Here is a 27829-nt window from a genome sequence, read left to right on the forward strand (position 1 = left end):
CTACACTACGTGAAAGGATGGCTGCGGGCTGCCACAGTGCTAGCCACAGGAATCGTTTTTTCTGATGGCCGTTCAAAGGCATTTATCGGCACATGCCGATCTCATGATTTTCCCTGGAAATCGATCGGTGGCCGATCGATCGGAGCACCCCAGTTTTAAATATTGGTCCTCATACACTGACTATATATGCGTGTTTGACAAAATGTGTCAATATAATCCACTGACGGCAGCTCATTACGTCCTCCAAAATGACCAATAGATATTTGTAATTCTGCATTATGCGATACAGGTAATGCACCTGTATAAATACCCACATCTCGTCTTTGATCCAGGTTAATTCTGTAAACTGCAACACGAGCTGGAAAGTGGTTCTGTTCATGAAATGGAGTGACAACAAGGAAACCATCCTCAAAGGGGTTGGTATATTCTACGCTATTGCTATATGTTATGTGCTGCTCATGTTACAGAAAGCGGTGTTCTCACCGTGCGTGCTTGTTGTGTGTACGCGTGTGTGTTTGCAACGTGCAGGGCGATGTTGTCCGCTTGTTCCATGCAGAGCAGGAGAAGTTCCTCACGTGCGACGACCACAGGAAGAAGCAATACGTTTTCCTCAGAACAACGGGGCGCCAGTCGGCCACCTCTGCCACCAGCAGCAAGGCTCTATGGGAAGTCGAGGTTCGTGTGTTGCGTGAGCTGTTGTCTGCTGTGTAAATTGTGTTATGTTTGACTGTGCACATGAGACAGAAAACGCGGTTTAACGCTGAAATAGGCTCATCATCACTTTGTTTGCTTTTTCCCTTGCCAGGTGGTCCACCATGACCCATGCCGGGGAGGTGCAGGTTATTGGAACAGCCTGTTCAGGTTTAAACATTTGGCAACTGGTTGCTATTTGGCTGCAGAGGTGGGTGAGGTGTGTGCCTTTTTGTATATTGTCCTAATTGGTTACAATGTCGTTCAGTTATTTGCATGAAATTGCTCTTCCATTATTAAACCAACACCTTACCTTGTGGGTAAATCCCTTAACCACTCAATATCTGTGGGGTTATTTGTTTGACAGATGAATCCTGACTTTGAAGAGGAGAGTGTTGAGCAGCGGTCGGCAGTAAGTCGGCTGGACTGCTTGGCAACATCATGCCGCTTTCCACTATGGATCACTGCACGGTGTTCAATTCTGTGGTGTATCTTTACTTTCTGTTTTAGGTGGTGGACTTCACACCCTTTAATTTCCAGGTACTACATACGATGATAAATATTCAATTACAGAGGATGGGTTAAATGGAGAAACAAAGTTCCCTGTACATTAAATATGTGATAAATAATGTTATAATAATTCTTAATAATAATTTTTATTTCCCAGTGAAAGTCTGTTCCAGGATTCTGGAGAGAAGGGTACGACCGTTAGTCAAACCTCGGTTACAGGAGGTGCAATGTGGTTTTCGTCCCGGTCACGGAGCACTGGACCATCTCTACACCCTTGCAAGGGCGCTGGAGGGTACTTGCGAGTTTGCCCAACCGGTCTACATGTGCTTCGTAGACTTGGATAAGGCATTCCACCGTGCGTGTCCCTCATGGTGTCCTGTGGAGGGTGCTCCGGGAGTACGGAATTGGTGGCGCGCTACGCTACGTGCCATTCAGTCCTTGTAGAACCGGAGCAGGAGCCTTGTTGGCACTGCCAGCAGTAAGTCCAGCCTGTTTCAGGTGAATGGTGGGCTCTGCCAAGGCTGCCCTTTGCCACCGATTGTGTTCATCATTTTCATGGACAGAATTTCTAGGCGCAGCCAAGGCGTCCAGGGAGTCCAGTTCGAGGGCCTTAGGATCAGGTCTCTGCTATTTGCAGACGATGTGGTCCTGATGGCCTCATTGGGCTGTGACCTTCAGTGTTTACTGGGGAGGTTTGCATCTGAGTGTGAAGCTTCTGGATGAGACTCAGCACCTCCAAAAAAGGGTGGATTACATCCTGCGGGTGTGGGAATGAGGTCCTACCCCAGATGGAGGAGTTCAAGTATCTCTGGGTCTCGTTCACAAGTGAGGGAAGGTTGGAGCGTGAGGTCAACAGGTGGATCGGCGCAGCGTCTGCAGTAATGCGGTCGCCGTACCGGAACGTCTTGGTGAAGAGAGCTGAGCCGGAAGGCAAAGCTCTCAATTTACCACCCCCCCCATCTATTTTCCCACCCTCACCTATGGTCATGAGCTTTGGGTCGTAACTGAAGAACAACATGGCGGATACAAGCGGCTGAAATGAGTTTCCTCCGTAGGGCGGCTGGACTCAGCCTAAGAGATAGGGTGAGGAGTTCGCTCATCCGGGGGGGGGGGGGCTCAGAGAAGAGCCGCTGCTTTATACAGTAGCTGAGGACAGAAAACCAAGGCAGTGTATGTTAAAATAAAAGTGATCTATTTAAAAAGTGTTGCCAGAAAGTAGAGCTAATTCTCTATGGTCAATAATACTTAAAAGAAAAGCTTGACAGTTTTCCAACATGGAGAGCTTCCACTTGATTTCATTTATCGTATCGCAATAATAACATACTTTCTGTGGGTTTTTATGTTTGTTTTTACCAATCCAAGATAAATACTACACAGTACGTTTAAAAAAGGACTTGATGAAGAAGCAAAGCCTTGCGCAGTCCCTTCTTCGGCCACAGGGTGGCATCAGATCCCCTCAAGTTGATCCGTTTGCTATTAGAAGCCGCTGCAAATGGGCAGACGTGTATAGATGTTTATGACCGTCAGCAGGTTTCTGTGAGCATGCGTAATCAGTGTTAGCAATCAAACAATAGCAATCAAAAATGCGTAATTTCTTTGATGTTTACACCTTGAGTTGCTTGGGTGGCTGCTGTACTTCTCTCACATTGAACATTTCTTCATTCAGCTTGATGCAGACAATGAAGCTTTACGTGGTCGTCTGCGGGCCCCTCAGGAGAAAATCATGTACACCCTTGTGCCGGTCCCGGATGGCATGGACATCTCCTCCATCTTTGAACTAGACCCTACCACACTGAGAGGCGGGGACTCGATGGTGCCCAGGTACAAATGAAAAACATTCAGAACGTTCCAGTTCATAGAATCAACTTCTTTACCTCCGTGCTTCCAACTATAGCAAATATGTTTACTTGCAGTCACGGAACATTTATTTGGCGGTCAAAAGTCGAGACTGTAGTACTTGTCAGGACTGCATTTATTACCTTGCATGTTCTTATCTAGTACTTGTGCAGTGCAGATATCATTTTTCTTATATTATATCATCAAGTAGCTAAGGTCAAAAGTGACATTCTTACTCAACGGAATCAAGATGGCTGAGGTATGCAAGGAAAACGGTCAGATAAACGGTTTCTATGTGTACTCACTGCACTTTTTAAAGTGTAGTTTGTCACCATTACACTCATAGAGCTGTTCATCAAGGTAATACTGAAGATTAAAGTCACTACAAGATAATAATTCATTAATTCATTAATAATTCATTCATCTGTAATACTGTCAAACCTCAGTTTTATTGCGCATGCTCCAATTTTGCCCAGGTTTTGTTTCAGTTTATGCACAATATTGCACTTAAAAAATGAGTTTGTTTGCCATGTACTGTACTGTATCATTCCGCGAAACAAAGTACCCGAAAAAGGCGCCCTATGCCTTGTTGACTCACCGTCACCGTGCATTTTTTCGAGTATGACTGTTAAATCATCCAACTAACTGTGAGCAATGCGCTATGTCACTACACAATGAAAGTAGTTCTTCGGCACAATAACAATGTCGCTGTAGCTTGGCTGATGTGCAGGTCACATTATGTAAATGCAACATTGTTGGCTTTTTTTTTTTTTTGGAGGGCTTTATAGTCAAAATAGTCGAATCCCATTACGTGCATGTTTAGCTGCCCCGTACCAGCTGTTTTTCTCTCTTTAGAACACACAAAAGGGAAAGGAATCAGGATTGTGGATAGAGGGCAAAATATCAAATAATAATTGTATTAAAAATACCAAATTGTATCAAATTGCAATTACAATATTGTATAAAAAATGTATATCGCAGTAATGTTTAGGACTGTATTACGTTATCCCAAATCACTCAGCACTTGTTTTAACCCGAGCATCCCCGTTTGGGGCATGGCAAAAATTGTCGTACATTGCGAGCGGCCCCCGAGATCATGACGGTGTAAAGTCTAGTTTGAAGAAATTCAAACAACACATCCTGAGGGACATGCTGTAGATACTATACGGACTGTAGCTGCATGGGTTGGAACAGTCAGATGAGCAATGTGACAATTCCGGTTTACGAGTCTAAAGTATTTACTGTATTACATCTGAACTACGAAAGCCTCCAAGCGTGAAACTGCAGTATTGTTCCCCTTTGGACAACATTATTGCCTATTCCACATGATTTAGTGTGGGAAAGTTCCTGCGCTTCATAAAGGAAGCACAGTCACGGCCAGTAAAGGAGAACGCTTAAAATTCCTAATCGTGATGACAGCATCATATTTCAATGAGTCACATGGACTCACATGGATCACAAGGATCTGCCTGTATGTGGTTGTTGACATCCACATACTTTCTGTAAAGTTTCTCTTTTGTAGGACACCAATCTATGTATCCACGTCCCTACACACACAAATTAACCTTAGATGAGTTTGACTGATCTTTCAAGGCACACAGAATATTGTGTTATATTGCTATACAAACATGGAACCCACCAAAAGCAAGATCAGACTCTCATCTTTCCTCAGGAGAAAAAAGTTTGATTCCACTGTTTTCCATTCTTTAGTAATCAGCAGTAGAACATACTGTAGGTATGTTTCAGGAAAATATCAGCTCCCATCTAAAAAAAGAGAAAAACAGCATTTTGTGAAAAGATACCTTTCAAGCATAACTTTCACTTTGACACAAATATTTTGCTTTTGCTTTTGCTTACATTATAGCGATCTAATTTATCTGATTTATTATGTATTGTGTAAAACTAAGATATGAATAACATCAAATTAAAAGCACAAAATGAATGCTGACCCACCATCCACCAGTTCAAGTTCCAGCCAAGTGTTTCCAGAGAGATGATGACATGGCTGTTTGACGTGTGTGGTAAGAGGAAGTGTGCTAGCATGAATTAACGTGAGACAAATGAGCACATTAGCACTCAATAAGTCATCAAAACTTACCTTTATGCATTCCCACATAGTATCAGCATTTACACCAAATATGAGGTGAAAGAAAAATGGTAAAAATACAGTAGTAGTCTATCTGTGCGGCATGAGATAAAGTTAGCACACGCACCATGGACATGCATCAAGTGAGACGGATGTAACAGAGAGAATCCGTCCACTTTTCAAAATAAAACATTAAAAAAGGAATAGTGGAAGTTATTTTTTCTTTCCGTGCGGCCCGGTACCAAATGACCCACGGCCCGGGTTGGGGACAACTGATCTACAGGTGCAGATTTAGTTTGAGCCGTTTTCAGCCACCCACGATTTTTTTTGCCTGATTCTGATGTATGTCCATAGGGACATGCATCTGCATTATGGGTGTGTGGTGGACGCATATGCCAGAATGCAACCAAGATGCATGCTATTGCTGAAGCCACTGTCAGGCTGATCATTGACATTGGACATTGAACGTGTGCTGTACATGGCTATTCAGGTGGAGGTGCAAAATAAAGGTTCTGGCATCATGACTATAAGGAAAACTGTTGTCTATTCTCAATGAAAATGAACCAGAAAAGCGATCCCCAGTGACATAAATTATACTCAAATCCTCGGAATTTACAGCTGCTTCAAATTGGAAAATATTTCAGGAAATTGAGCTAAAATGGGTTTCTCCTAGTACCGGTAATTTTATAAATACAATGTTTTGGCTTAGACGATATATTCCAAGGATAAAAATAACAAGAAAATCTTGAAATTAGGGACATAAAATTGGCCTCAGATATCACCAGATTGCAGGAAATGAGGTCTAATTTTAAAATTTTTTCTGGGGGATGGCCTCCAGACGCCCTGCTCCATTTCCAGTGCCTCGGCCTACGGCCTCGGCCACACCCCCCTTTTAAAAAAAGCTAGATCCGCCCCTGATCTATACCACAGCATAAATGATACAAAAAACATAAAAAATAACAACCTTTTTATGGCTTAAAACTCCTCTAAAAGTGACATCCATTAGTGTGCAGTTGCGTATAACGACGTGTAAATACGTCACTGGGATCGGGCGTTCGGGTTAATAAAAACTTTTAAAGACGTCTTTGGTATTGAATGAGTTAAAACCACTAATTAAAAAGCTACCATTATGTCACGTCATTAAGTGCGTGCCTGCAGGGCACCAACAACCGGTAATAGCTCCCATACTTAAAATAACCCTGCTCCTCAAACTTGATCTAATTAAGGCGACACTAAGCAGTTACGTAAGGCCCAGCAAGAGTATGGCTTCCGTCTGCCATCTGTTCGGACGGCACTTCACGGCGCATGCGCACGCAGATACCCGTGCACACGAGGAGTAGCTGCATGTGAACATGCCGGCTCAGGTGTGACTCGGTGCAGGAGAGACGAGGCTGTCATTGCTGGATAATCCGCATTCATGCCTTGCACTTGGCTGAGCATGTCGCTCCTGGCATCATTTCTCTGCTAACTCACCCTTTGAATCTCACATGATTGTATTTGTAAATTTTTTTTACTGTTTTTTAAACAAATATTTAGACTTAACCCTGTTAAGTTCCCATTCCCTTCCTGGGCGCATTGATCTTGAATAGCAACATAGAAAGGAACGCTACACCTAGCATTAACTTTTCCAAACGGTAGCGTTGTCCTTCGGCAGTGGCCTGAGGCCGAGGTGGCACTACCGTCTGTAACGTAGGTCTTGGGCAATGTTAACAATGTTAATAACAATAATAATAACAGTGTCACTGTCGCCGCCACCCGATCTCAAATGAGCGGTAGAAGATGGATGGATGGATGGATGTCCCTGTAGCTTGGTCAATATGCAGGTCACATTATATGGAACTGAAGTGTTGTTGGCGCTCATTGGAGGTTTTTTCAGGAGGCTTTACAAGCGGAATAGGTGCCACCCACTATGTGCATTCCTAGCTACCTCTTTTTAGCTGTTTTTATATCTTTAGAACGCACAGAAAAGAAAAAGTCGTGCGTTCATGTCTCACATCCGGATTGTGGTTGATGGGCAAAAGTGCAGTTTTTCTTTCAGTCTGCAGATAAATTTGATACCAAATGTTTAGCAAACATGAAAATAAACCAATATCTGCAGTACAAAAACACATGCAACTTCACGCTCTTTCTCCTTCCTGCTTTCTGCTCTGTGCAGCCACTGTGAGGTGTTCAGGTGCACACGTAATTGTGAGCGTTTGCCACTAATTGTTCTTATCTTTTAATGATGTACCGCTTATGATGTTTGGCATACCCCCGAGGGTACACGTACACCACTTTGGGAACCTAGGTTTTATCAGATCGTATTCAAGTCAAGGAAGTAGAATTGTGACTCCTTCTAGACCGTTCGAAGGTCAAGTTGGTTCTGGAGCATTTTAATAGAATTCAGCCGTGCCGTACCTGCTGCGCTCCACTTCTAATGATCCTTCCTTTCACTTCTAGGAGTTCCTATGTACGCCTAAAGCACTTGTGCACCAACACGTGGGTCCACAGCACCAACAACCCCATTGACAAAGAGGAGGAGAAGCCTGTTATGTTAAGGGTGAGTTAAACACTTGGTTGGTCATCTAACGCGTCATTGTGACGGTTTGGTCATATTCGCGTCCCGTGAAATCTTTTCAGATTGGGACCTCAGCAGTGAAAGAAGACAAGGAGGCCTTTGCCATCGTACCAGTGCCGCCAGCAGAGGTGCGGGACCTAGACTTTGCAAACGATGCTAGTAAAGTTCTGGCATCAATTGCAGGCAAACTTGAGAAGGGTACCATTACGCAGAACGAAAGAAGGTACGCTGTTAATAGCCGGTCTCCTTTTACTTGTTTGACTATTCACATGCACGTATTCACTTCAGGTTTGTGACCAAACTTCTGGAAGATCTGGTCTTCTTTGTGGTGGACATCCCCAACAGCGGGCAGGATGTATTGGAGATTATGGTGAACAAACCCAACAGAGAAAGACAAAAACTCATGAGAGAGCAGAATATCCTCAAGCAGGTTGGTTTTAAGCCCAACCAAGAGTTTTAAATACTACTCTTAAAGGGATAGTTTGGATTTTTTGATGTGCTGCTGTCACTGTTGATGTACTACACTGCTGATGGGGATGTCATACAACATCCCCATCACAACTATCCCGTGACAGTTATTCACTGCTGTCGCAGATCTTCAAACTCCTCCAAGCGCCCTTCACAGACAGCGGCGATGGTCCCATGCTGCGCCTAGAGGAGCTGGGTGACCAGCGCCACGCTCCTTTTCGCTACATTTGTCGGCTTTGTTACAGAGTGTTACGCCACTCTCAGCAGGACTACAGAAAGAACCAGGTGGGCGGACGCAAAAGCTTCCCGCCAACTCCCTTGGCTCTTGTCCTGTGGTGATCATCCCGTCTTGTCTTCTTTTCACAGGAATATATTGCCAAGCAGTTTCGTTTCATGCAGAAACAGATAGGCTATGATGTCCTTGCAGAAGACACAATAACTGCTCTGCTGCACAACAACAGGAAGCTGCTGGAGAAACATATCACAGCTGCAGAGATAGACACATTTGTTACTCTTGTGAGGAAGAACCGAGAGCCGAGGTGAGAAACGAGGGTTAACAAAATGGCTGGCGAGGGCGGTAGAGTCGGACAGACTACGTACATTATATTATTAATAGGGCTGTCAAAGTTAACGCGTTAACAAAGGTTTCCTTTAATGACACTATTTTCTTTTTTGGCGCGCGATTAACGTGCGGACGTCCTGTAGTTTGAGGACGCCGCGGGCACCGTGGAGCTACAAGCGGGAACAAATATTGAGCAGAAATAAAGAAAGAAAACCATAAAACCAAAATTATTTGATCATATGACGCACGCAGAACAATGAACAACTCTGTGTCTGTCTCCTTTCTTCTGCGCTGTACTCCCTGCTCTCTGCGTGCACTGTTCACGATGAGGCAATTAAGCGCACTGCGTAACTCTGAGTGTTTCAGACACCAGTGTAGTCATGCTGTTTTCAAATTGTATTCACGTGCCACCTATTCCCACTTTGGGAACCTGGGATGGTTGAACCCTAGTCGTGTTGTCCATGTCTTATTCTGTCTCTCAGTCATTCATTCAACTAAATATCTTTGTATTTGTTGTAATGTGTTCATAGGTTCCTGGACTACCTCTCAGATCTCTGCGTGTCCATGAACAAGTCCATCCCCGTGACCCAGGAGCTCATCTGTAATGCAGTGCTGGATCCGACCAATGCTGACATCCTCATCGAAACCAAGTTAGCCTCCTCATTTGTCTTTACTTGTTGACTGTATGTTGAAAACAACATTTACAAAGGGCCAATGTGCGCTTGTGCGTTAGATTAGTCTTGTCGAGATTTGAAATTGAAGCAGCAACAAATGGAGAGAATCCAGTAGAGGCTGAGGATGAAGAGGAGGTGTGGCTGTTCTGGAAGGACAATTTCAAGGACATACGGAGTAAGAGCGTTCGAGAGTTGGCCCAGGATGCAAAGGAGGGCCAGAAGGAGGACCAGGAGGTGGTCAGTTATTACAGGTCAGACATGTTTCAACATACACTCACGTATTCTGTGGAACCAACAACGAAACACTCGTCTGCCACAAAAATGGCTACATTGAAAAACCGCGGAACGCGTGCATGTACAGTTTTGTTTCCAAAAAGTTACAGCCGGTTCATGTATGAAATGTCTTGACAGATGCCAACTCAACCTTTTTGCCCGGATGTGCTTGGACCGTCAGTATTTGGCCATCAACAAGATCTCCGGGCAGCTGGATGTGGACTTGATCCTGCGCTGCATGTCTGATGAGGACCTGCCCTACGACTTGCGGGCCTCTTTCTGTCGCCTCATGCTGCACATGCATGTGGACCGTGACCCTCAGGAGCAGGTCACGCCTGTCAAATACGCCCGTCTTTGGTCTGAGATCCCGTCTCAAATCACAATTGATGAGTGAGTTCTTGTTAAAGGGAAAGTTGCTGCCCTCCAGAAGATGCTGGTTTTTGTTTCTTGCGTGACTCTGCTCTCGTCTTGCCAGTTACGACAACGACGGAACCACCAGAGATGAGATCAAGGAGCGATTCTGCCTCACCATGGATTTTGTGGAGAACTATCTGAGAGAGGTGGTGTCACAAAATGTTCCCTTCACTGACAAAGAGAAAAACAAACTGACCTTTGAGGTATTGCTTTGTTTGTCATCAACATATTTTGTGGTCACATTTTTTCTCACGCACAGTCTTGGCCAGAAGTTTTGAGAATGACGCAAATTTCGCACTTTTCACAAGGACGCGGCCTCAGTTTTTACGATGGCAGTTTGCACATACAGTGTTCCCTCGTTTATCGCGGGAGATAGGTTCCCAAAATAGCTCGCAATAAGTGAAATCTGCAAAGTTCCCAAATTTATTTCTTTACAATGATTGTATATGTTTTAAGGCACACACGCTATACACTGTTACAGCTGCAATAGTGCTAGCCACAGGGGGTTGGCGTTTATCAGCATACTGTATGCCGATCACGTGATTTTTGAATCGATCGGAGCATCCCAACTCACAACGTTTGGCCATGACTGTAGTATCAGTCATGATTGTCAAATATTAATATTATTATTCTTTGGCAGGTTGTGAACCTGGCGAGGAACCTCATATACTTTGGCTTCTACAACTTCAACGACCTGTTACGACTGACCAAGATACTGCTGAACATTTTAGACTGTGTCCATGTCAGCACCGTGTACCCCATCAACAAGATTGAGAAAGGCGAGGAAAACAAAGGTTGGCTTCTTGCGCCTGAGACTTCACTCACCTTTTTTTCACAGCATGGATGACATTCGTGTTTGTGTAGCTGGCAGTCATGTGATGAAGTCCATTCATGGGGTCGGGGAGCTAATGACCCAGGTAGTTCTGCGAGGCGGCAGCCTGTTGCACACCACGCCAACTCATCAGCCAGAGGGCGATGTGGTGAAAGCCCAGGTTGAACCGGAACGAGAGGACATCATGGTCATGGACACTAAACTTAAGGTCATTGAAATTCTACAGGTAGGGCATCTAAAGATGACTTCTTGCTGGAACTTGAACACCTGTGCTGGTTTCAAACGACATTGTCTCCCTTGCCTCAGTTTATCCTAAACGTGCGGCTCGACTACAGGATCTCCTGCCTGCTGTGTATTTTCAAACGAGAGTTTGATGAGAATAACCCTCAAGCGGAGAATGCCGCCAGCCACAATGGATCCAATAATGTCACCAGTCAGATGGCAGGTATGATACGTTCTAAAGTCCAGGGCCCGTATTCACAAAGCTTCATAGAGTCCTCTCAAGGAGCTCCTAACTTTGCCTAAAAATTCCTAGCAAGCTTCTTAAAAGTCCTCCAAGTCGTCTTAGTCCTCTTGTCAAGGAAAAAGTCTCAGAAAAATCTTGCAATCTGAGGAATTCTAAGCTTTTTTTTTGCCTTAGGATGCTTTCTGAATACGGGCCGTGATTGTTTGGGATTGTGGGAGTGCTCAAGCGTTCCGTGCTCAAGCATGGCACACTTCACTGGCCTCAGAGCAGGTGGAAAAGTGAAGGAAGAAGAAGGTTGCATAATTGCTCGGTGTTCGGACCACACAGAAAAATAACACGCGATGCTTCAGGAATAAACTCATACTGTAGATAGTCGGTTGGGCACAGTGCAAGGGACAGGTAGAAGGGGGGCGTTTGGACAGTTGGCCCACTGTGTGTGCCCTCAAACAATGTGCTGTCGTGCATATTTCTTTAATTAATAACGTTTGACTTTCTCCAGGAAATCTTGATTTTGAAAATATTGAGGAACAGGCTGAAGGAATATTCGGAGGAAGGTAACTCATGTCTCCTCTTGCCACGTCAACAACAGTTGAAAGCAGGATGCCGTAAAGATCATTGAAAGGACTTGTTTTGGACTGTTTAATTAGTGAAGAGAACACTCCGCTTGACCTGGATGACCACGGCGGGCGTACCTTCCTTAGAGTCCTGCTGCACCTGACCATGCACGACTACCCCCCTCTCGTGTCCGGTGCGCTCCACTTGCTGTTCCGACATTTCAGTCAGAGGCAGGAAGTCCTCATGGCGTTTAAGCAGGTATGTAGGCCTTACGCTGTTGTTTTTTTTCCTCTGTTATCGGACTTTGCATTTCTGCTCTGAAACTCAAGTTTGAAAGGTTGCACTGACTTGTGTGAAGCCCTCACCGTCTGCATCAACCCACAGGTGCAGCTCCTCGTGACCAGGCAGGATGTTGATAACTACAAACAGATCAAATCAGACCTTGACCAGCTGCGATCCATAGTGGAGAAGTCAGAGCTGTGGGTTTACAAAAGGCAAGGAGAGGATGGTATGGATGGAGATGGACCGTCAGAGTCCGATACCAAAAGGAAGGTAAGCAGAATAAGTACAATAATGGCTACAAATTAGGCTCTGTTAAGTGAGTCATCTAGTGCAGTGGTCACCAGGGTTCCACTGCGTGAGAGTCGAGCGCTGGCCATCAAGCTAAAAGTCCAAGCTGTCAACTCGATGTCGCACAACTTTTAAAGCATCAGGAAGTGAGGTCTACAACATTCTCTGGCACAAAGAGGCATAACATCCAATTCTAAGTACAAAATGTAGAAGTGATTATAGTGTTCCCGGTTCACCTTTTGCGGATTCGCTGTTTCCCAGATTTTTTTTTAGTGCTTCTTTTTTTTTATTACAGCATATGAACGCTGTTACAGGCTGAGCCTGGCCCTTTAAGAAGAATTGCATTGCGGGAAGTTGAGCGTCTATCTCTTCCCTCTCTCGTCTGTCTCACTGATCTGTATAATATATCTGGATAGCTCATACGTCGCACCCGCCCGTGCAAGCCGCTGAAGCCAAAGAGACGCCATCTTACTACTCACATCTCGACTACATTGGCACAGCGTACATAGTGTACAAAGCAGATGAAGAGGCTAGCAGAACATTTATATTTGACATTAAAAAGCGGGGAGATTCTCCCATTCCTTCAAGTAACGCAACCTTCGTCCCTTAAAAAACATTTGATACGTTATTCTCTATCTTTTGGCTATATTAAATGTACTTTTTCCCTTCCAATTCTCATTGCCTTTGGGACAAAATTCTACTGTGCACCCTGGCTCAGCACTCCCCTATAGCAATGATAGTTTTACTCCTCTAGAAAGAGATTTTCATTTGAACTGCATATCCCATCCCTTTTTTCCACTAAAATCCATGGTCATCATCCTTTACTTTTTATTCTTACTGTCATACAATTCACTATGCTCTCGTCTGTACAAAATATGAATCATCAAAGAGACAAGTTTTAAAATCTTTGTTTGTGTTATGAAATAGAAATAAGCTCTTTTCTGATATAGAAATATATTTGAACAAAAACCACAGGAATAACATGTAATATCATATGTAATAATATATAAACATTGTCTCCATATGGGGGTTCATTTTAAATTCGGGTAAACAAAACAAACAAAAAAAACTTATTTTTTTATATTTGCAAGCAACCGCAAATGATTTAGTAGTCTAGTTGTGGTTGTTTGTTTACATAGCGCCCATGGCCCCCTATGTAAAGCCCTTATGACTCAGGTATGGTGTGATAGCCACAGAATGTTTAAAAATGATCATATGAGTCCTTATGACTAAGCTCAAGCACACCTGTTGTGCGAGGTTAGTCTGAGGTTAGTCTGTTTTAATAAGGATAAGCGGAACGGTGCCAGGACAAAAATGCTCAGACGCAGGAGTGAAACATACGTGAGTCACTTAATAATTCTTGTGTCCAACCTCGTAGTTCAATCATGAAAATTCAAACGACGGTTTGAACTTGAGAGTGTTTAAACCTATCCACCGCGATAAACGAGAGGATGCACGAGGGGTGCTCACACTTTTTTAGCCTGCGAGCTACTTTTAAAATGACCAAGTCCCTAAAACTGTAACTATACTATAACTATAGAAAGTATATTTCTTTACTATATTTATTTAATAAAATATGAGTATGTATTTCTGTAGGTTATACATGTACATCAGGAGTGAACGCACTTTCTCAGCATGCAAGTACAAGTCTAAATAAAACATAAAAGTCTATAAAACATATTTAAAATGTAAGCAGTAAACTCTGGAATTCTATTGTAAATATTCATGATTAGTATTTCACATTCACATTTTCAAAGATGACAGGTCATCAAAGTAGTTGCTATCATAATTCACTTCAATATGGAAATAAAGATCATTGCACATAACTGCTGAGTAGTTGTGTACTAGTGAGTGAGTACTGCTAATATGTCAGTCACATTAGCTACGTCACGTTCATTAGCACACACTTCATGTATTACATCCAGTTAGCATTTGCTAGCAAACATTAGCATATACAAGAATGGAAAATGATGATGCAGCCCAAGTCAAGGCAACATATTGAAAAGGTTTCACCAATGGGCACATTTTTAATGTCATCATGAAATAATAGTTTAAGAAGCCAACGTGTAGAAAACACTGATTTCTGTAGTAGCGTTCATGACGCCAAGCAAAGCCAGTAAACAATACACTTTTTTTCTACGTAGCTAGCCGCTACAAGTGACCAGATAGCTTTAGTTATAGATATAGACATCTTAGAGCAGAGTTAGTTCATCCATCATCACAATCATAAAGATGAAAGTTGCATCTTGAGACACTGCGGGGGAGCCAGCGCGAATCAGGAGGGGAGCTTAATGTCAGCTGACTGATGTCACATGACAACTACAAAGTGACGTTTACACGATCGACCCAAACTACCTTGGCGATCTCCCGATCGACGTAATGGCCGCCCCTGCTGTATAACATACATCATTGTTTGGTGTGTGGGTGACAGCAGTGTGCCAGCAATAGTTAATAAATATGCACATTAGCACTCAAAGCCGACATAATAGCGTTCTCAAATCTCACCTCTATGCAGGATTTGGGAACACGGATGAGGTGAAAGACAGGAAAAACACAAGTCTGTATGTGCAGCGTCCGACAATAGAGAGAGAGACAACAACACCAGCAACAACAACAATTGCAACAATAACAACATGACAGCCATAAAGACCATCATGGAAATAACCAAATCATATCAACAGCCACAGTCCACAGTGATAATACTGTATTGAAACAGTCATACTTATCAGTGGTAACAGTGGTCATGAAAATATGAACCAGCTACCCGGTTTGGCTCCGCCCACGCACCGGCACCGGGCCCTGATCTGGTACACCATCAAAGGCTTCCCTGAGTGGAGTAAACATGTTGAGATGTGTTAGTCTAACAATAAAGGGGGCGCACGTACCTTTGAGAAACTATGGAGAGTGTGAACAGCTCACAGGTGATGAGTGACAGTACGCTGTGTTCCAAATGATGATGCAAATGATATTTTCTCTGACTTTGCTAAGCCGTCAAGATAAATGACATTTTCAAGCCATCGACCTTTAGAGGACAATTTGAATGTTATTGAACAAACCTCCCAATGATAAAATAAAAACCTGGAATGCACTGTTCCACATGATTATGCACAACAGAGTTTCAAAGCATTTCGCTGGTTGTTAAGAACCGAAAATGGTCATTTGTTGAATTTGCAGCAAAAGGAGGTCATATTTACTGAAAGCAAAAGCTATTTCAATCGCTAACATTTGAGCAGGCCAGGTTACATGTTAACATAAGATCCCTTCTTTCATATAACCTTCTGAACTTGGGAGCTTTTGGAGCGTTTTTGTTTGAATTTCTTTGCGAGATGTCAGAAGAGCCTCCCAGGGCTGCTGTTTTTTTGGGATCTGCCTCTGACCCTCATAGATTTTTGCTTGATGTTGCTCCGTAAGTTCTCAATTGGGTTGAGGTCAGGGTAAAAAAGGGGGGCTGAACCTTGAGTTTCCCTCCTTTTTGCCCATGACATCCAATGAGAGAGATGTAGGTGTTATTTACATCATGAGATGGTGCATTGCCATGCATGAAGGTGGCTTTGGTTCTTCATATTGTACCATGGAAGAAAGTGGTCAGTCAGAAATGCTACATGCTTTGCTGAGGTCATTTTCACACCTTCAATGACCATAAAGGGCCTACCAGCTCTCTCTCGATGATTCTGATCCAAAACAAGACTCAGCCTTGTTGAGATACGCCGGCCATACTCTACTTCACCCACCCGGACCACCCAAGGCTTCACGGCCCTCATCAGTAAACAGGATTGTTGGACGAGTCATCTTTATGTATTTGTTGGCCCGCTACAAGCTTGTGAGTATTGGTAAGGGGTGGACACATAGCAGGTTCATGCAGAACTGCAAGCCTCTGGAGTATCCTACACCTGGAGGGTCACGGGACTTCAGAGGCACCAGCAGCTTCAAATACCTGTTTGCTGCTCGGTAATGGCTTTTTAGCAGGTGCTCTCTGATTGCATACATGTGTCTGGCCATACCTTTCTCATTCTGACTTTAGTGTCTTAAAAAGTAGTTGCAATAACATTTTTGCTGCAGGAATGACACACATCCTTCATTGTGCTACAGGGAGATTCACTTGGTTCTGACAAGAACAGCACAGAAAGCAGCAGCAACTACAACTACAGGGTTGTCAAAGAGGTGCGCTCCTTTGTCACTTCTTTTTTTTCCTACTTGCATTGTGCCTGTTAGTGAGCTATTTGTTGCGTTTGTGTACAGATTCTGCTCCGTCTCAGTCAGCTGTGTGTCCAGGAAGGGAGCTCCGGGAAAAAGAGTAAGAAACAGCAGCAGAGGCTGCTGAGGAACATGGGAGCTCATTGCGTGGTGCTTGAGCTTCTGCAGATCCCCTACGAAAAGGTGCCTTCAGTGCCTCTGTGATTTAATGTCGTATCACCTGCATGCATACGAGGGGATGTGAGTGTGGGAAGTTGTGTGTTTTCCACAACAGGGCGAAGATGTCCGAATGCAGGAGATCATGAAACTAGCTCATGAGTTTCTGCAGAACTTCTGTGCGGGAAACCAGCAGAACCAAGCTCTTCTCCACAAGCATATCAACCTCTTTCTCAACACTGGGGTGAGTATCAGCTCTAAATCGGGGTTTAAACTCAATTATAAACACCACATACAATCTACCTATGCTATTTTTGATTCTATTGCGCTTTTCTTTTCCTTTAACCAGTTTTCTGCTCTCTCAGATTCTAGAAGCGGTCACCATGCAGCACGTTTTCATGAATAACTTCCAACTCTGCAGTGAAATTAACGAGCGTGTGGTTCAACACTTTGTCCACTGTGCGGAGTCACATGGTCGACACGTCCAGTACCTTAAGTTCCTGCAGACCATCGTGAAGGCCGAGAATAAGTTCATCAAAAAGTGCCAGGACATTGTCATGGCCGAGGTTTGGCTTTTTTTGTTTTTACACAACGCATAAATCATGTTTAGTATTTAGGCTAATTGTAATCCTGATATTAGTCCACTAAGCATACCATAATCATGAAACACTATATATTATTCACTGGCAAATGCACTGCAGTACATCATGTATTTTTAAATGAGCTATTACTTTTTAAGGGGGTGTAACACTGACATTAAAAGTTTTCTGGGGGTGCAGGGCATGTAAAAGTAGGGATGTCCCGATCCGATCTTCAGGATTGGGTTCGTCTGCCGATCGACTGGACTCCTGCCAGCCGCAAGAAGAAGAAAACGCAACACCAGCGTGCGGCATGGCTCAGGTGGTGGTCGTCTCCCAACCTGAGGGTTGTGGGTTCGATCCTCCGAAGTGTCCTCGGGCAAGATACTGAACCCCTAGTTGCTCCTAACAGTATAAGTACCCTGCGATTGGCTGGCGACCAGATCAGGGTGTACCCCGCCTCTCGCCCGAAGTCAGTTGGGCTCGGCTCCAGCATACCCCCGCCACCCTAATTAGGATAAGCGGCATAGCAAACGGGTGGATGGATGCTGTGTAACAAAAAAGTAAATTCAGCAATAATTTGGTCGCATTATTTTTAATGCTTTGGAAAGCTATTTTCATAACCATATTCAATTCCACAAATTCATGCTTTGAATGCTTATTATTAAAAAAAAAAAAAAAAGTACCGGAAGCGGATCGGATCGTCAAGACTATTAAAAAAATCGGATGGAAAAAAATGTGGATCGGGACATCCCTACATAAGAGGTCATCTGTCTGCTGTGGCTCTCACCCACTCAGCTTGTGAGCTCAGGAGAGGACGTCCTTGTCTTCTACAACGATCGTGCGTCCTTCCAAACATTAATCCAAATGATGCGCTCGGAGCGGGAACGCATGGATGAAAACAGCGCTTTAATGTACCACATCCACCTGGTGGAACTGTTGGCGGTCTGCACGGAGGGCAAGAATGTCTACACGGAGATCAAATGTAACTCGCTGTTGCCGCTGGATGACATTGTGCGGGTCGTCACACATGAAGACTGTATTCCTGAGGTGAGGGCATGTTTGGGGGATTTGGAATTCATTTAGTGGGGAAAATTGCTCAGATATACAATGAAATATTCAAAGTAAGAGATTCGTACTAGCCTTTGTGTGTGATGCCATCAGATCTTGGAAATTAATAGAATTGAAACTGCGTTATATTTTATATACTGCATACAGTAATCCCTCGTTTAGCGCGGTTAATTGGTTCCTTACCTGACCGTGATAAGTGAAGTATTGGTTTGGTTTAATTGTATTTGAACATGCATGCAGGTTACAATGGAAAATATCTCATCAATCATTAGCATTCCTTTTTCCTAAATGTAATATTTTTATAGAAAACCTGTTGATGACCTTCCAAATACGTTTTGTTAATCATTATCAGAGCATTCTAGACATGCAATAACACACCTTTGCACTCGTATTACGCAATATAGTAAACATAATAACAATAATAATAATATTAGACCTAAACACAGTGTCGGGAAGGCTGTCAATTAGTCAGCCTTTTTATTTGAAATAGACACAGGGGACAGGGGATGTCTTACAGGCAGATGCTGAAAACACAGCACGAGTAGTTCGACACGTCCGCGTTCCATTCTTTCACAGACTTAGCTCCTCAAAGCTAGCTCTAATCCAGCTTTCAGAAAGCCCATACTCTAAACAGCAACTACACAATACACCCGTTGCTACAGTAACATTACTGACACCTAGTGACCAGTGTAGAATACTACATACAGTAACACGTCCTTAAAGGCGTTTTCTGAATGCCCATTTTTAATTTAAGAAAAAGATGTCAAATTTGCTAGTATATGCATATTTTTGGACTAATAATAGTCTGTATTCAACCGCAAAACAGCAATAATTAATTTTTTTATTCATTTATTAGGGAACCCTGCCCCTCCAAGCTCTCCTGCAAATTGTGAAATCTCAGCGCTTGATGAAAAACATTGTTAGTGAAGTGTAAAAACATGGACGTGTAAAAATTGTGGGCTTTTTAAACAATGGTACTTATGTTATACATTTGACTCGTATTATTACATCATTATAAGTGACTGACAAGTTTTTCTCTGCAAAAAAAAAAATATATATATATACACTACCAGTCAAAGGTTTTCAAACACTGCAATTTCTCTGGAGGAAAAAGCAACATTTTGAAGTGTTAAGATGGTCTGTCTCTCTTCCATTGTTAATTCCCTTTTTCTTGCCATTGTTGAAGCAACAAATGGCTTTCTCCAGTACAATGCACTGAGTGTTCCGTGTGTTCCGAGCACCGTTTTTGTGCGGACAGAGGAGGTAGTAAGTACTCCTGTAGAAATGATTTGCACCGAGTGCCAAGGCTTGATCAACCTCCCTTTCTGCACAACAGCTTTACATTGTTGACCCATTTTGTGGTCCCTGAAATAGTATCATTCGGAAATACACATTATTTTTTTTACGTTTTGGGTAACCTTACCTTTTTTTTAACCTCTGGCGATTCACCACTTACCTTTGTATCATTTCAAGCCATTGAATTTTAATAAATAACTGGAAACATTGGGCTGTTCTAAAACTTTTGACCGGTAGCGTGTGTTTTTTTTTTTTTACCAAAAATCGCAGTAATAAACTGGTGTACACAGACAAATATGGCCCCAAAAAATGAACTCACCCTCTCTAATAAATGAGATTTTCACGTCTTCCAGGTGAAGATTGCCTATATCAACTTCCTGAACCACTGTTATGTTGACACTGAAGTGGAAATGAAGGAGATTTACACATCCAACCACATGTGGAAGCTCTTTGAAAACTTCCTGGTGGACATTTGTCGGGTAAGCAAAGTCAGACGCCTGGATATCTTCAAAAAACAAAGACTACTCAAGTGTAAATGACATTTTGCTATGCTTTATGTGTGCGTTTGAGTGATTACGCAAAGGTGACCCATGAAGGAGAGGAATGACACAACACAAGTTTTCTCAATGCCTAGGTGTGCAACAACACCAGCGACAGGAAGCATGCAGATACCATGCTGGAGTGTTATGTAACCGAGACAGTCATGAGCATCGTCACATGTTTCTTCAGCTCTCCTTTCTCTGATCAAAGCACAAGCCTGCAGGTAATTTGTACGGTTGTAGCGTTAATAACACTTGTGCAAACAGTGTTATTTAGCACACCTTATGGACAGCATGCTGTGCAAAGTCTGTAAATGATGCACTTTATGGATTACAAGGGAGTTCTATAATTATCTTCAAGTGCATATACAGTACAGTGGAACCTCAGTTTTTGTTACTAATTCATTCCAAAACCAAATCGTGCAAAAACAGAATTTTTATCCCCACAGGACGCGATTCAAATCAAATGAATCCATCCCAGACACCCAAAAATGTTAACACAAACCACTTTTAATATAAATCATATAGTTTTACATGCAGAAAACAAAGCAAAATGCATATAAATGACAAATTAATCAGGGCGGCAGTGGCCGCAGGAGGTAGAGCGGATCGTCCAGAAACGGGAAGGTTGGTGCTTCGATCCTCGCTCCCCCCACCCCAGTCACCGTCGTCGTGTCCCTGGGCGAGACACTTCACCCACCTTGCCTCAAGTGCTGCCCACATTGGTGTACTGGTGGTGGTCGGAGAGGTGCAAATTGGCAGCCACGTTTCCGTCAGACTACCCCAGGGCAGCTGTGGCTACAGATGTACATTACCACCACCAGTGTGTGACTGGGGATTGAATGAATAATGGCTTCACTTCGTCGTGAAGTGCTTTGGGTGCTTTGAAAAGCGCTATCAAAATGAAATCCATTGTTATTATAAATGGGGTAATGAACATTTAACATGACTTTTACCTTTACCGAAGACTCTTGTTGGCGAAGATCGATGAGCGGTGAGGGAGGACGGCAAGAGAGTTCCTGTTCCTGAGCTTATTCCTGTTCCTCACGTTATTTATTAAAGTGCTGCCAGTCGTCTTTTATCCAATAAGGGACAGACAACGACTGTGTGCTCACACAACTTTGTTTACATCAAGAGATTCGATTACGTGCACGCGCAAGACAGCGCTTTACAGCACAACACATCATTGTTGTGACTTTGCAACCCCACCGCAGTATGCTACAACTTGCAACTTTCCTCGGCTGCATGTTGTGTTATTTTGCAGTCATGCTCAATAAAAAAAGCAGCTGCTAAGTCTCTAGTGTCTAAAATCCTATTGTAACACTCAGTGTTACGCAGTGCGCTTGAACTCCTCATTAGATGAACAGTGCAGAGAGCACAGCGCTTGATACATCCTGCTCAGACAGGAAGAAAGGAGACAGACATGGTGTTACACGTGTAATAAAGATGATTAAAAGATTTCCGTACGATAACCGTGACAGTGTACGTAAACCATGGTATGTTTTTGGTGCTAATCTTTGCTGAATCCTATGAAAACCAGGGTGTACGAAAACCGAGGTTTCCCTATATATACACTGACCAGTTCCAACATTACGGACACCTATGCATTCTGGTGAGAACTGTCAACACTTCTGCTTTACGCTGGTTTTATTGACAGCGTGGTGTGACGCGTAGTGTAGTTAGCAGTAGTCAAACTGAGAGCTATACCTAATAATTTGGTTGCTTTCCATGCTTCACGAGCGTGTCAAGATTTTAGAAACCAGTCAGTTCAATTAACTGACTATTGTTATTGTTGTAAAGGCAGATTTTTTTTGGCAATTCTTGCTCAGGATCTCATTTGATTGAGCTCAAAGATGAGATATACTTTCCTCCCTCTGCATAGACGGCGTGCAGTGTGTATGTAAGTAATGATGGTTCCTCTCGTACGTGTTCAGTTGTAGAGATTCAGACCAAAGGATTACTGTATCTTCACTCAGTGGGTTTCTCGTGTCAAGTCAGCACACTGACTTTGTTGTTCCCAAATCTGTGGGTGTGTTGCACAAGGTTTAGCTGGAAGTGATGATGCAATGACACAAAACGGTCAAGTCCTTGGTGTCGTGATGTCCAGGCCAAATAGTTAGAAACTGTATGGTCTGTTGTCACTTGCAATTTCATTTCCCACTTAAATCCCTGTACCACGTCCATTTTAACCCTGGTAGAAATTGATTAGATTATTTGTTCTTTTACATAATCATTTTCTGGTGAGATTTATCGATTATATCACCACCCTCTTTTTTTCAGGCCGCCATTCTTGGAAAGATAACTGAGGTATTTATTATCCCCTAGGCTGAGACCAGCTGATAGATGGCTCTTTCACGATGTAGCAATCAGGTGTACTGTTTGAACAGTGGTGTGCAGACGGGTCCACGCAGCTGGCTTACCAAAATCTGTAGAGCCTTCCACTGTGCAGTCATATGAAAACATGTGGACACCTCCTGTTTTTCAACATAACTAAACACACTGACATTTGATCTTCATTTCATTATTATTAGAGATCAAAGTATACATGGTGTACAGCGGTCCCTCATTTATCGCGGGGGATAGGTTCCCAAAGGATTTAAGGCTGTAAAAGCCCTCACCATACAGTACACTTATGCAGTTTTATCAGACAGGCATGAACATTTTCTCACATTTTTCACTTGTTTAAACCCTCTAAGTTCAAACCTTTGTTTGAATTTTAATGATCAACCTACGAGGTCGGACGCAATAAATTATTAAGCCACTCACAAGTATTTCGCTCCTCTGACCGTGCCTCTTCGTCCCGGTGCCTTCGCTGAAGCGTTTTTATTATCTTTGTTGAAACATGTTGTTGCTATATCCTCGTCCTCCTCCACAAGGGGCGGGTTGTCCCTTAGCCAATTAAGGACGCAGAACACAATACACGTACAGACGCTGTAAAAAAGCACTACAATTGCACTTAAAAATAACACGAAACAGCGAGTCGGCGAACGATGCACCGCGATAGAGTAACAACACTGTTTCCAGTATATATAAATATATGCTCCTCATCAACATTTTAAGACCAGTTGAGAAGTTGCAAGAATTTACTGTTTTCACTGTTGGATCTTAAGAAGGTTCCAGGTAGAGCTTCAAAATGCAAAAAGAAGAAAGGAGAGTGAGACCAAAAATTATTTGAGTAAGCAAGTTATTGCAAACAACCATTAAACTGAAATAGGCTCATCAGCTGATCGATTGTTTTTGTCCATAGCTAAAAAGTAAAAACCCCGCCCTAAAATGGAAACACAATTTTCAAAAAGGACTCAGTAATGAGTAGCTGAGGCATTCTTGTTAATCACCTGAAATATTGGTTAAGGGATGCTTGAAGCCGGTGTTTCCAGGAGGCTAGTGGGAATGTTGCTCCGGGTGGTGAAGATGGCATGCCCAACGGATGTCAATTTTTGTAAACTTCCCTTGCCATCCATTCCCAAATGTTCTCAGTTGGATGTAGATCAGGGGAACATGCAGGATGGTCCAAAAGAGTGAGCTTATTTCTCTGGAAGAAGTCCTTTGTCATGCGAGCATTGCGAACTGTAGCGTTGTCCTGTTGAAAAAGCCAGTCGTTACCACACAGACGAGGGCCTTCAGTCATGAGGGATGCCCCCTGCAACATCTCCACATTGCCAGCGCCGTTTGACGCCCCCGCACAACCTGACACTCCATTGTTCCGTTGAAGGAAAAAGCACCTCAGATCATGATGGCGCCCTTTCCACAGTGTCGTGTGGAAAACATCTCAGGTGGGATCTCTTTGTAATGCCAATAACGTTGGAAGCCATCAGGACCGTCAAGGTTGCATTTTTTTGTCATCATCTCTTCCACCTTTCGATGTCCCATGTTTGGTGCTCTCGTACTTAAAATCCTTCTTTCAGAGATGCCGACTGATGGTTATTGGACTGCACTCGGCACCAGTAACAACCTTCATTTGGGCCAAGGATCACCCCGTGTCTTGATGTACTGCCAATCGGATCCTCGGGCTCAGGGCCGGTGAAGTGTCTTTGGGTCTGCCACTTGACTTATTTCTTCCAAAATGGCGGTCTTACGCGTCCATCTTCAATGGCGCGCTGCGAGAGGCCTTGCTTATGCAGCTCAACAATTCCACCGCGTTCAAAGAGAGAAAGCTTCTTGGCCTTTGCCATCAAGAGATCATGACAGTGTGAATACCTGACAGAAAATGACATTGAATCCACATTTCTGGCAAGATTTTATCTTTTAAAGGCTGTGGCCTTAAACTTTTGATCAGCTAATGAACAGCCTATTTCACTTTAATGCTTGTTGGCAATAAATTGCTTACTATGTGATTATCATTAGTACTACAGTATGTGATTATTCTGAGGGAATGAATGTAATCGCTGTAAAACGCCCAAATACTGTAATTTGTTCAATTTTACCACGTGAAGTGCATAATGTGTGCTCTGTTGCGTGGCATTAACAGTCGATATATCACATTTACTCTGCAACAACAGCATTTTGCAGCAACATCCGCTTTTGCAACCATGATCGGCGCAATTGATTACGCTAACGAGCTGGTCAGATAATGATTTCGGTTTATATGAGATCATTTGAAAGAAGATCAATGACTTCTATGCTTCTAGTTGTCATGAAATAACTGAATATTGAATAGGGTGTGCTAATTGTTTTCACATGGCTGTAGGTATTAGAATCCTCACATTGATAGTGTGAATACAAAAGCATTTATCAGTCCATCCTAACCAGGGAATGTGATTGTTATAATGCTCCTATTGTAACGTTATCACCTCCTCCGTTCCTTTACAATTCGGATTAATCACTATTACTATGTTTTATTTTCTGTTTTTCAGACTCGTCAGCCCGTATTTGTTCAACTGCTTCAGGGGGTCTTCCGAGTCTACCACTGTAACTGGCTTAACCCTGTGCAGAAGGCCTCAGTGGAGGCTTGCATTAAAGTACTCTCAGATGTTGGTAAGGTTGTCGGCCTCTGAACCACCGATCCATAAGCTTACCGCTTTTTGATCTGAAAAAATGTGCAATGCAGCATTTGTTAAAATAACGCAAAGTTAATGAATCAAGTGTCTTTAAGTGCACACATTTCTCTACCCAGCTAAGAGCAGAGCCATCGCAATCCCAGTGGACCTGGACAGTCAAGTGAACAACTTGTTTGTGAAGTCCAATAATGTTGTCCAGAAGAGCCTCCTTAACTGGAAACTATCGGCGAAGAACACTTCCAGGCGAGATTCCGGGATGACATCGTCCAAAGACTATAGAAACATCATTGAAAGACTCCAGGTGGGGCTGGATTGTCTCTTCAATAAGTTAATATCAGCAGAAAAACTGGTTCTTTTTTCAGCTCATCTCAATATTGACAATATTCATGTAGATTTCAGCATTTCATTCCAGTACCCTGGAAGGGTCGCTGTAAGTATTTGTTGTACTTTATGTCAGGCACATGTCGGTTGTATGTTGCTTTATGGAAGATAAATGGGAAGTGACAAAATGCAGTGCAGCAGACAAAATACTGCAGAAATACTCACTACACATTCACATTCTGGGAAACTGTTGCGTCTCAATGTCTTGTAGAGTGACTGTGCAAGCTGGACGTCTCCCACCTCCCAAGTTCAGGTCATCTGAAGTTCAAATGTTTGGCTAAAATGTGTGCGTATTGCTGACAAATTAAAATCCACACTACGGGTCCTTGGTCGCACACATCTTAGTGTAGTAGGAGAGTTTGTGTACATTTACATGTACCTGATGTTAAATTTCAACACTGCACACGTTGACGTAAACGTTTGCGAGCAAGAAAACTCTCGACTAGTGACCAGTCCAGTGTGTACCCCACCTGGGGTCAGCTCATCGTGACGTTGAGCAAAATACATAGAACAGAATAGAACATGAATTAATGACATGGCTCCGTGTAATACTCATTCAGTATATATAATTACATATCATAGCATCTCTACCAATTGTTTATGAGCAAAGTAGCATAGTTATGACTTTAGTTATGGCATTAGTTTGACCACTACTTCAATCGCGAGCTACCGGTAGATCGCCACGGTAGTTTTGGGTCGGCTGCGTAAACATCACTGTAGATGTCAGCTGACATTAAGCTCGCCTCCTGATTCGCTCTTGCTCCCCCGCAGCGTTTGACGCTACACACGGAGATGCAACTTTCATCTTTATTATTCTGATTACAGATAAACTAACTAAGCGGTAAGATGCTTATATCCATAACAGAAGTTATGTGTTCACTTGTAGAGGCTACTTATGCAGAAAAAAAGTGTATTGTTTGATGGCTTTGCTTGGTGTCATGAACTCCAATACCGAAATGAGTGTTTTCTACACGTCCGCTTCTTAAACTATTATTTCATGATGAAATGGAAAATGTTCCCATTGCTGCAACTTTTTTAATATGTTGCCTTCACTTCGGCTACATTGTCATTTTCAATTCTTGTTAATGGGTAATGTTTGATAGCAAATGCTAACTGGATGTAATACATGAAGTGTGTGTCCTAATGAATGCTACGTAGCTATTTTGAGTGACATATTACCAGTACTCAGGTTATGTACACAACTATTGAGGAATTATGTGTCATTATCTTTATTGGCATTTCGAATTACCTGTTGAATTACTTTTGATTACCTGTAAACCTTGAAAATGTTAATGTGAAATACTAATCATTCATATCTAAGTAGTAGTTTGCAGGTTAGTAGAACAACCGGTACCATTTGAGAGTTTCAGAAAATCATCCATGCTCTTGTAACATCCCATCCAATGGTGTAAGAAAGAGTGACGGTCGACTGTTTACTGAGATTAGTGTCTTGAACAATTTAAAGCGGAGCCGTGGTTTTCGTAATTAATCTGTTACGAAATGTCAGGCGAAAACCGAATACATTTTTCACTCGATTCTGCAGACTGTTTTTTTAGGCGCACCGTTTGACCGTATGAAACCCGAGAGATATTTTTGCAATAATTTTCATCAAAAACAGAATTACACAAAAGCCTGGACGTATAAAAACCGATGTATTTGTTTGTGTTACTGTATGCACTTTGCTGTGTAGGACATTGTCTCGGCGCTGGAGGACCGCCTACGGCCGCTGGTCCAAGCTGAGCTGTCGGTGCTTGTGGATGTCCTGCATCGTCCTGAGTTGCTTTTTCCTGAGAACACAGAAGCTCGCAAGAAATGTGAAAGCGGAGGCTTCATATCAAAGTAGGTCTGAAAACTGTTTTTTTTGGGAAAGTTAGCGTGTAGTTAGCAAGAACACTTGCCGTTTTTAAACTGATTTGCTTTTAACCCATGAACCAGTTCTCGCATGATGCGCACTCATGCACACATTCTGCTACGGTGTTATGCCTGAGAAGAGCTCAGACTGGATTACAGACAAACTAGCGGGGCACGTGGAGCCCATGCTGTTGTAGGGATTACAATGCCTTTGTAAAGTGTGTCAACTCTCTATATATTTATATACTGTAAATCTCTATATATTTATATATA

General features: G+C 42.9%; 1 protein-coding gene and 1 long non-coding RNA gene across 25 annotated transcripts in view; one reads left to right on the forward strand and one right to left on the reverse strand.

Annotated features, from left to right (window-relative positions):
* itpr1b (inositol 1,4,5-trisphosphate receptor, type 1b) overlaps window positions 1–27829 on the forward strand; it is a 110125-nt gene that overhangs the window by 15602 nt on the left and 66694 nt on the right. For 7 of the 24 annotated variants that reach the window (XM_054785932.1, XM_054785939.1, XM_054785933.1 and 4 more), the window contains exons 8-40: window positions 333–416; window positions 529–675; window positions 806–910; window positions 1058–1102; window positions 1201–1230; window positions 2867–3021; window positions 7562–7661; window positions 7742–7902; window positions 7968–8109; window positions 8274–8432; window positions 8514–8686; window positions 9240–9359; window positions 9443–9634; window positions 9795–10046; window positions 10132–10273; window positions 10711–10864; window positions 10935–11128; window positions 11209–11347; window positions 11868–11922; window positions 12016–12181; window positions 12308–12475; window positions 16583–16654; window positions 16733–16870; window positions 16962–17087; window positions 17209–17409; window positions 18220–18471; window positions 20142–20267; window positions 20423–20551; window positions 22210–22227; window positions 22608–22634; window positions 25181–25301; window positions 25441–25625; window positions 27396–27544. In XM_054785932.1, coding sequence (XP_054641907.1) covers window positions 333–416; window positions 529–675; window positions 806–910; window positions 1058–1102; window positions 1201–1230; window positions 2867–3021; window positions 7562–7661; window positions 7742–7902; window positions 7968–8109; window positions 8274–8432; window positions 8514–8686; window positions 9240–9359; window positions 9443–9634; window positions 9795–10046; window positions 10132–10273; window positions 10711–10864; window positions 10935–11128; window positions 11209–11347; window positions 11868–11922; window positions 12016–12181; window positions 12308–12475; window positions 16583–16654; window positions 16733–16870; window positions 16962–17087; window positions 17209–17409; window positions 18220–18471; window positions 20142–20267; window positions 20423–20551; window positions 22210–22227; window positions 22608–22634; window positions 25181–25301; window positions 25441–25625; window positions 27396–27544 — 4427 coding nt within the window. The remainder of the gene's footprint in view (window positions 1–332; window positions 417–528; window positions 676–805; window positions 911–1057; window positions 1103–1200; window positions 1231–2866; window positions 3022–7561; window positions 7662–7741; window positions 7903–7967; window positions 8110–8273; window positions 8433–8513; window positions 8687–9239; window positions 9360–9442; window positions 9635–9794; window positions 10047–10131; window positions 10274–10710; window positions 10865–10934; window positions 11129–11208; window positions 11348–11867; window positions 11923–12015; window positions 12182–12307; window positions 12476–16582; window positions 16655–16732; window positions 16871–16961; window positions 17088–17208; window positions 17410–18219; window positions 18472–20141; window positions 20268–20422; window positions 20552–22209; window positions 22228–22607; window positions 22635–25180; window positions 25302–25440; window positions 25626–27395; window positions 27545–27829) is intronic. The other 17 variants (XM_054785940.1, XM_054785941.1, XM_054785945.1 and 14 more) reach the window with 8 other exon arrangements.
* LOC129187054 (uncharacterized) lies at window positions 2415–5283 on the reverse strand. Its single transcript, XR_008572343.1, has 5 exons — window positions 5135–5283; window positions 4990–5041; window positions 4676–4800; window positions 2810–4583; window positions 2415–2734 (listed from the first exon to the last, which is right to left on the reverse strand). It is a non-coding gene; the product is annotated as an uncharacterized LOC129187054 (long non-coding RNA).

This window comes from Dunckerocampus dactyliophorus, chromosome 8, assembly GCF_027744805.1.
Source record: "Dunckerocampus dactyliophorus isolate RoL2022-P2 chromosome 8, RoL_Ddac_1.1, whole genome shotgun sequence".
NCBI classification, from domain to species: Eukaryota; Metazoa; Chordata; class Actinopteri; order Syngnathiformes; family Syngnathidae; genus Dunckerocampus; species Dunckerocampus dactyliophorus.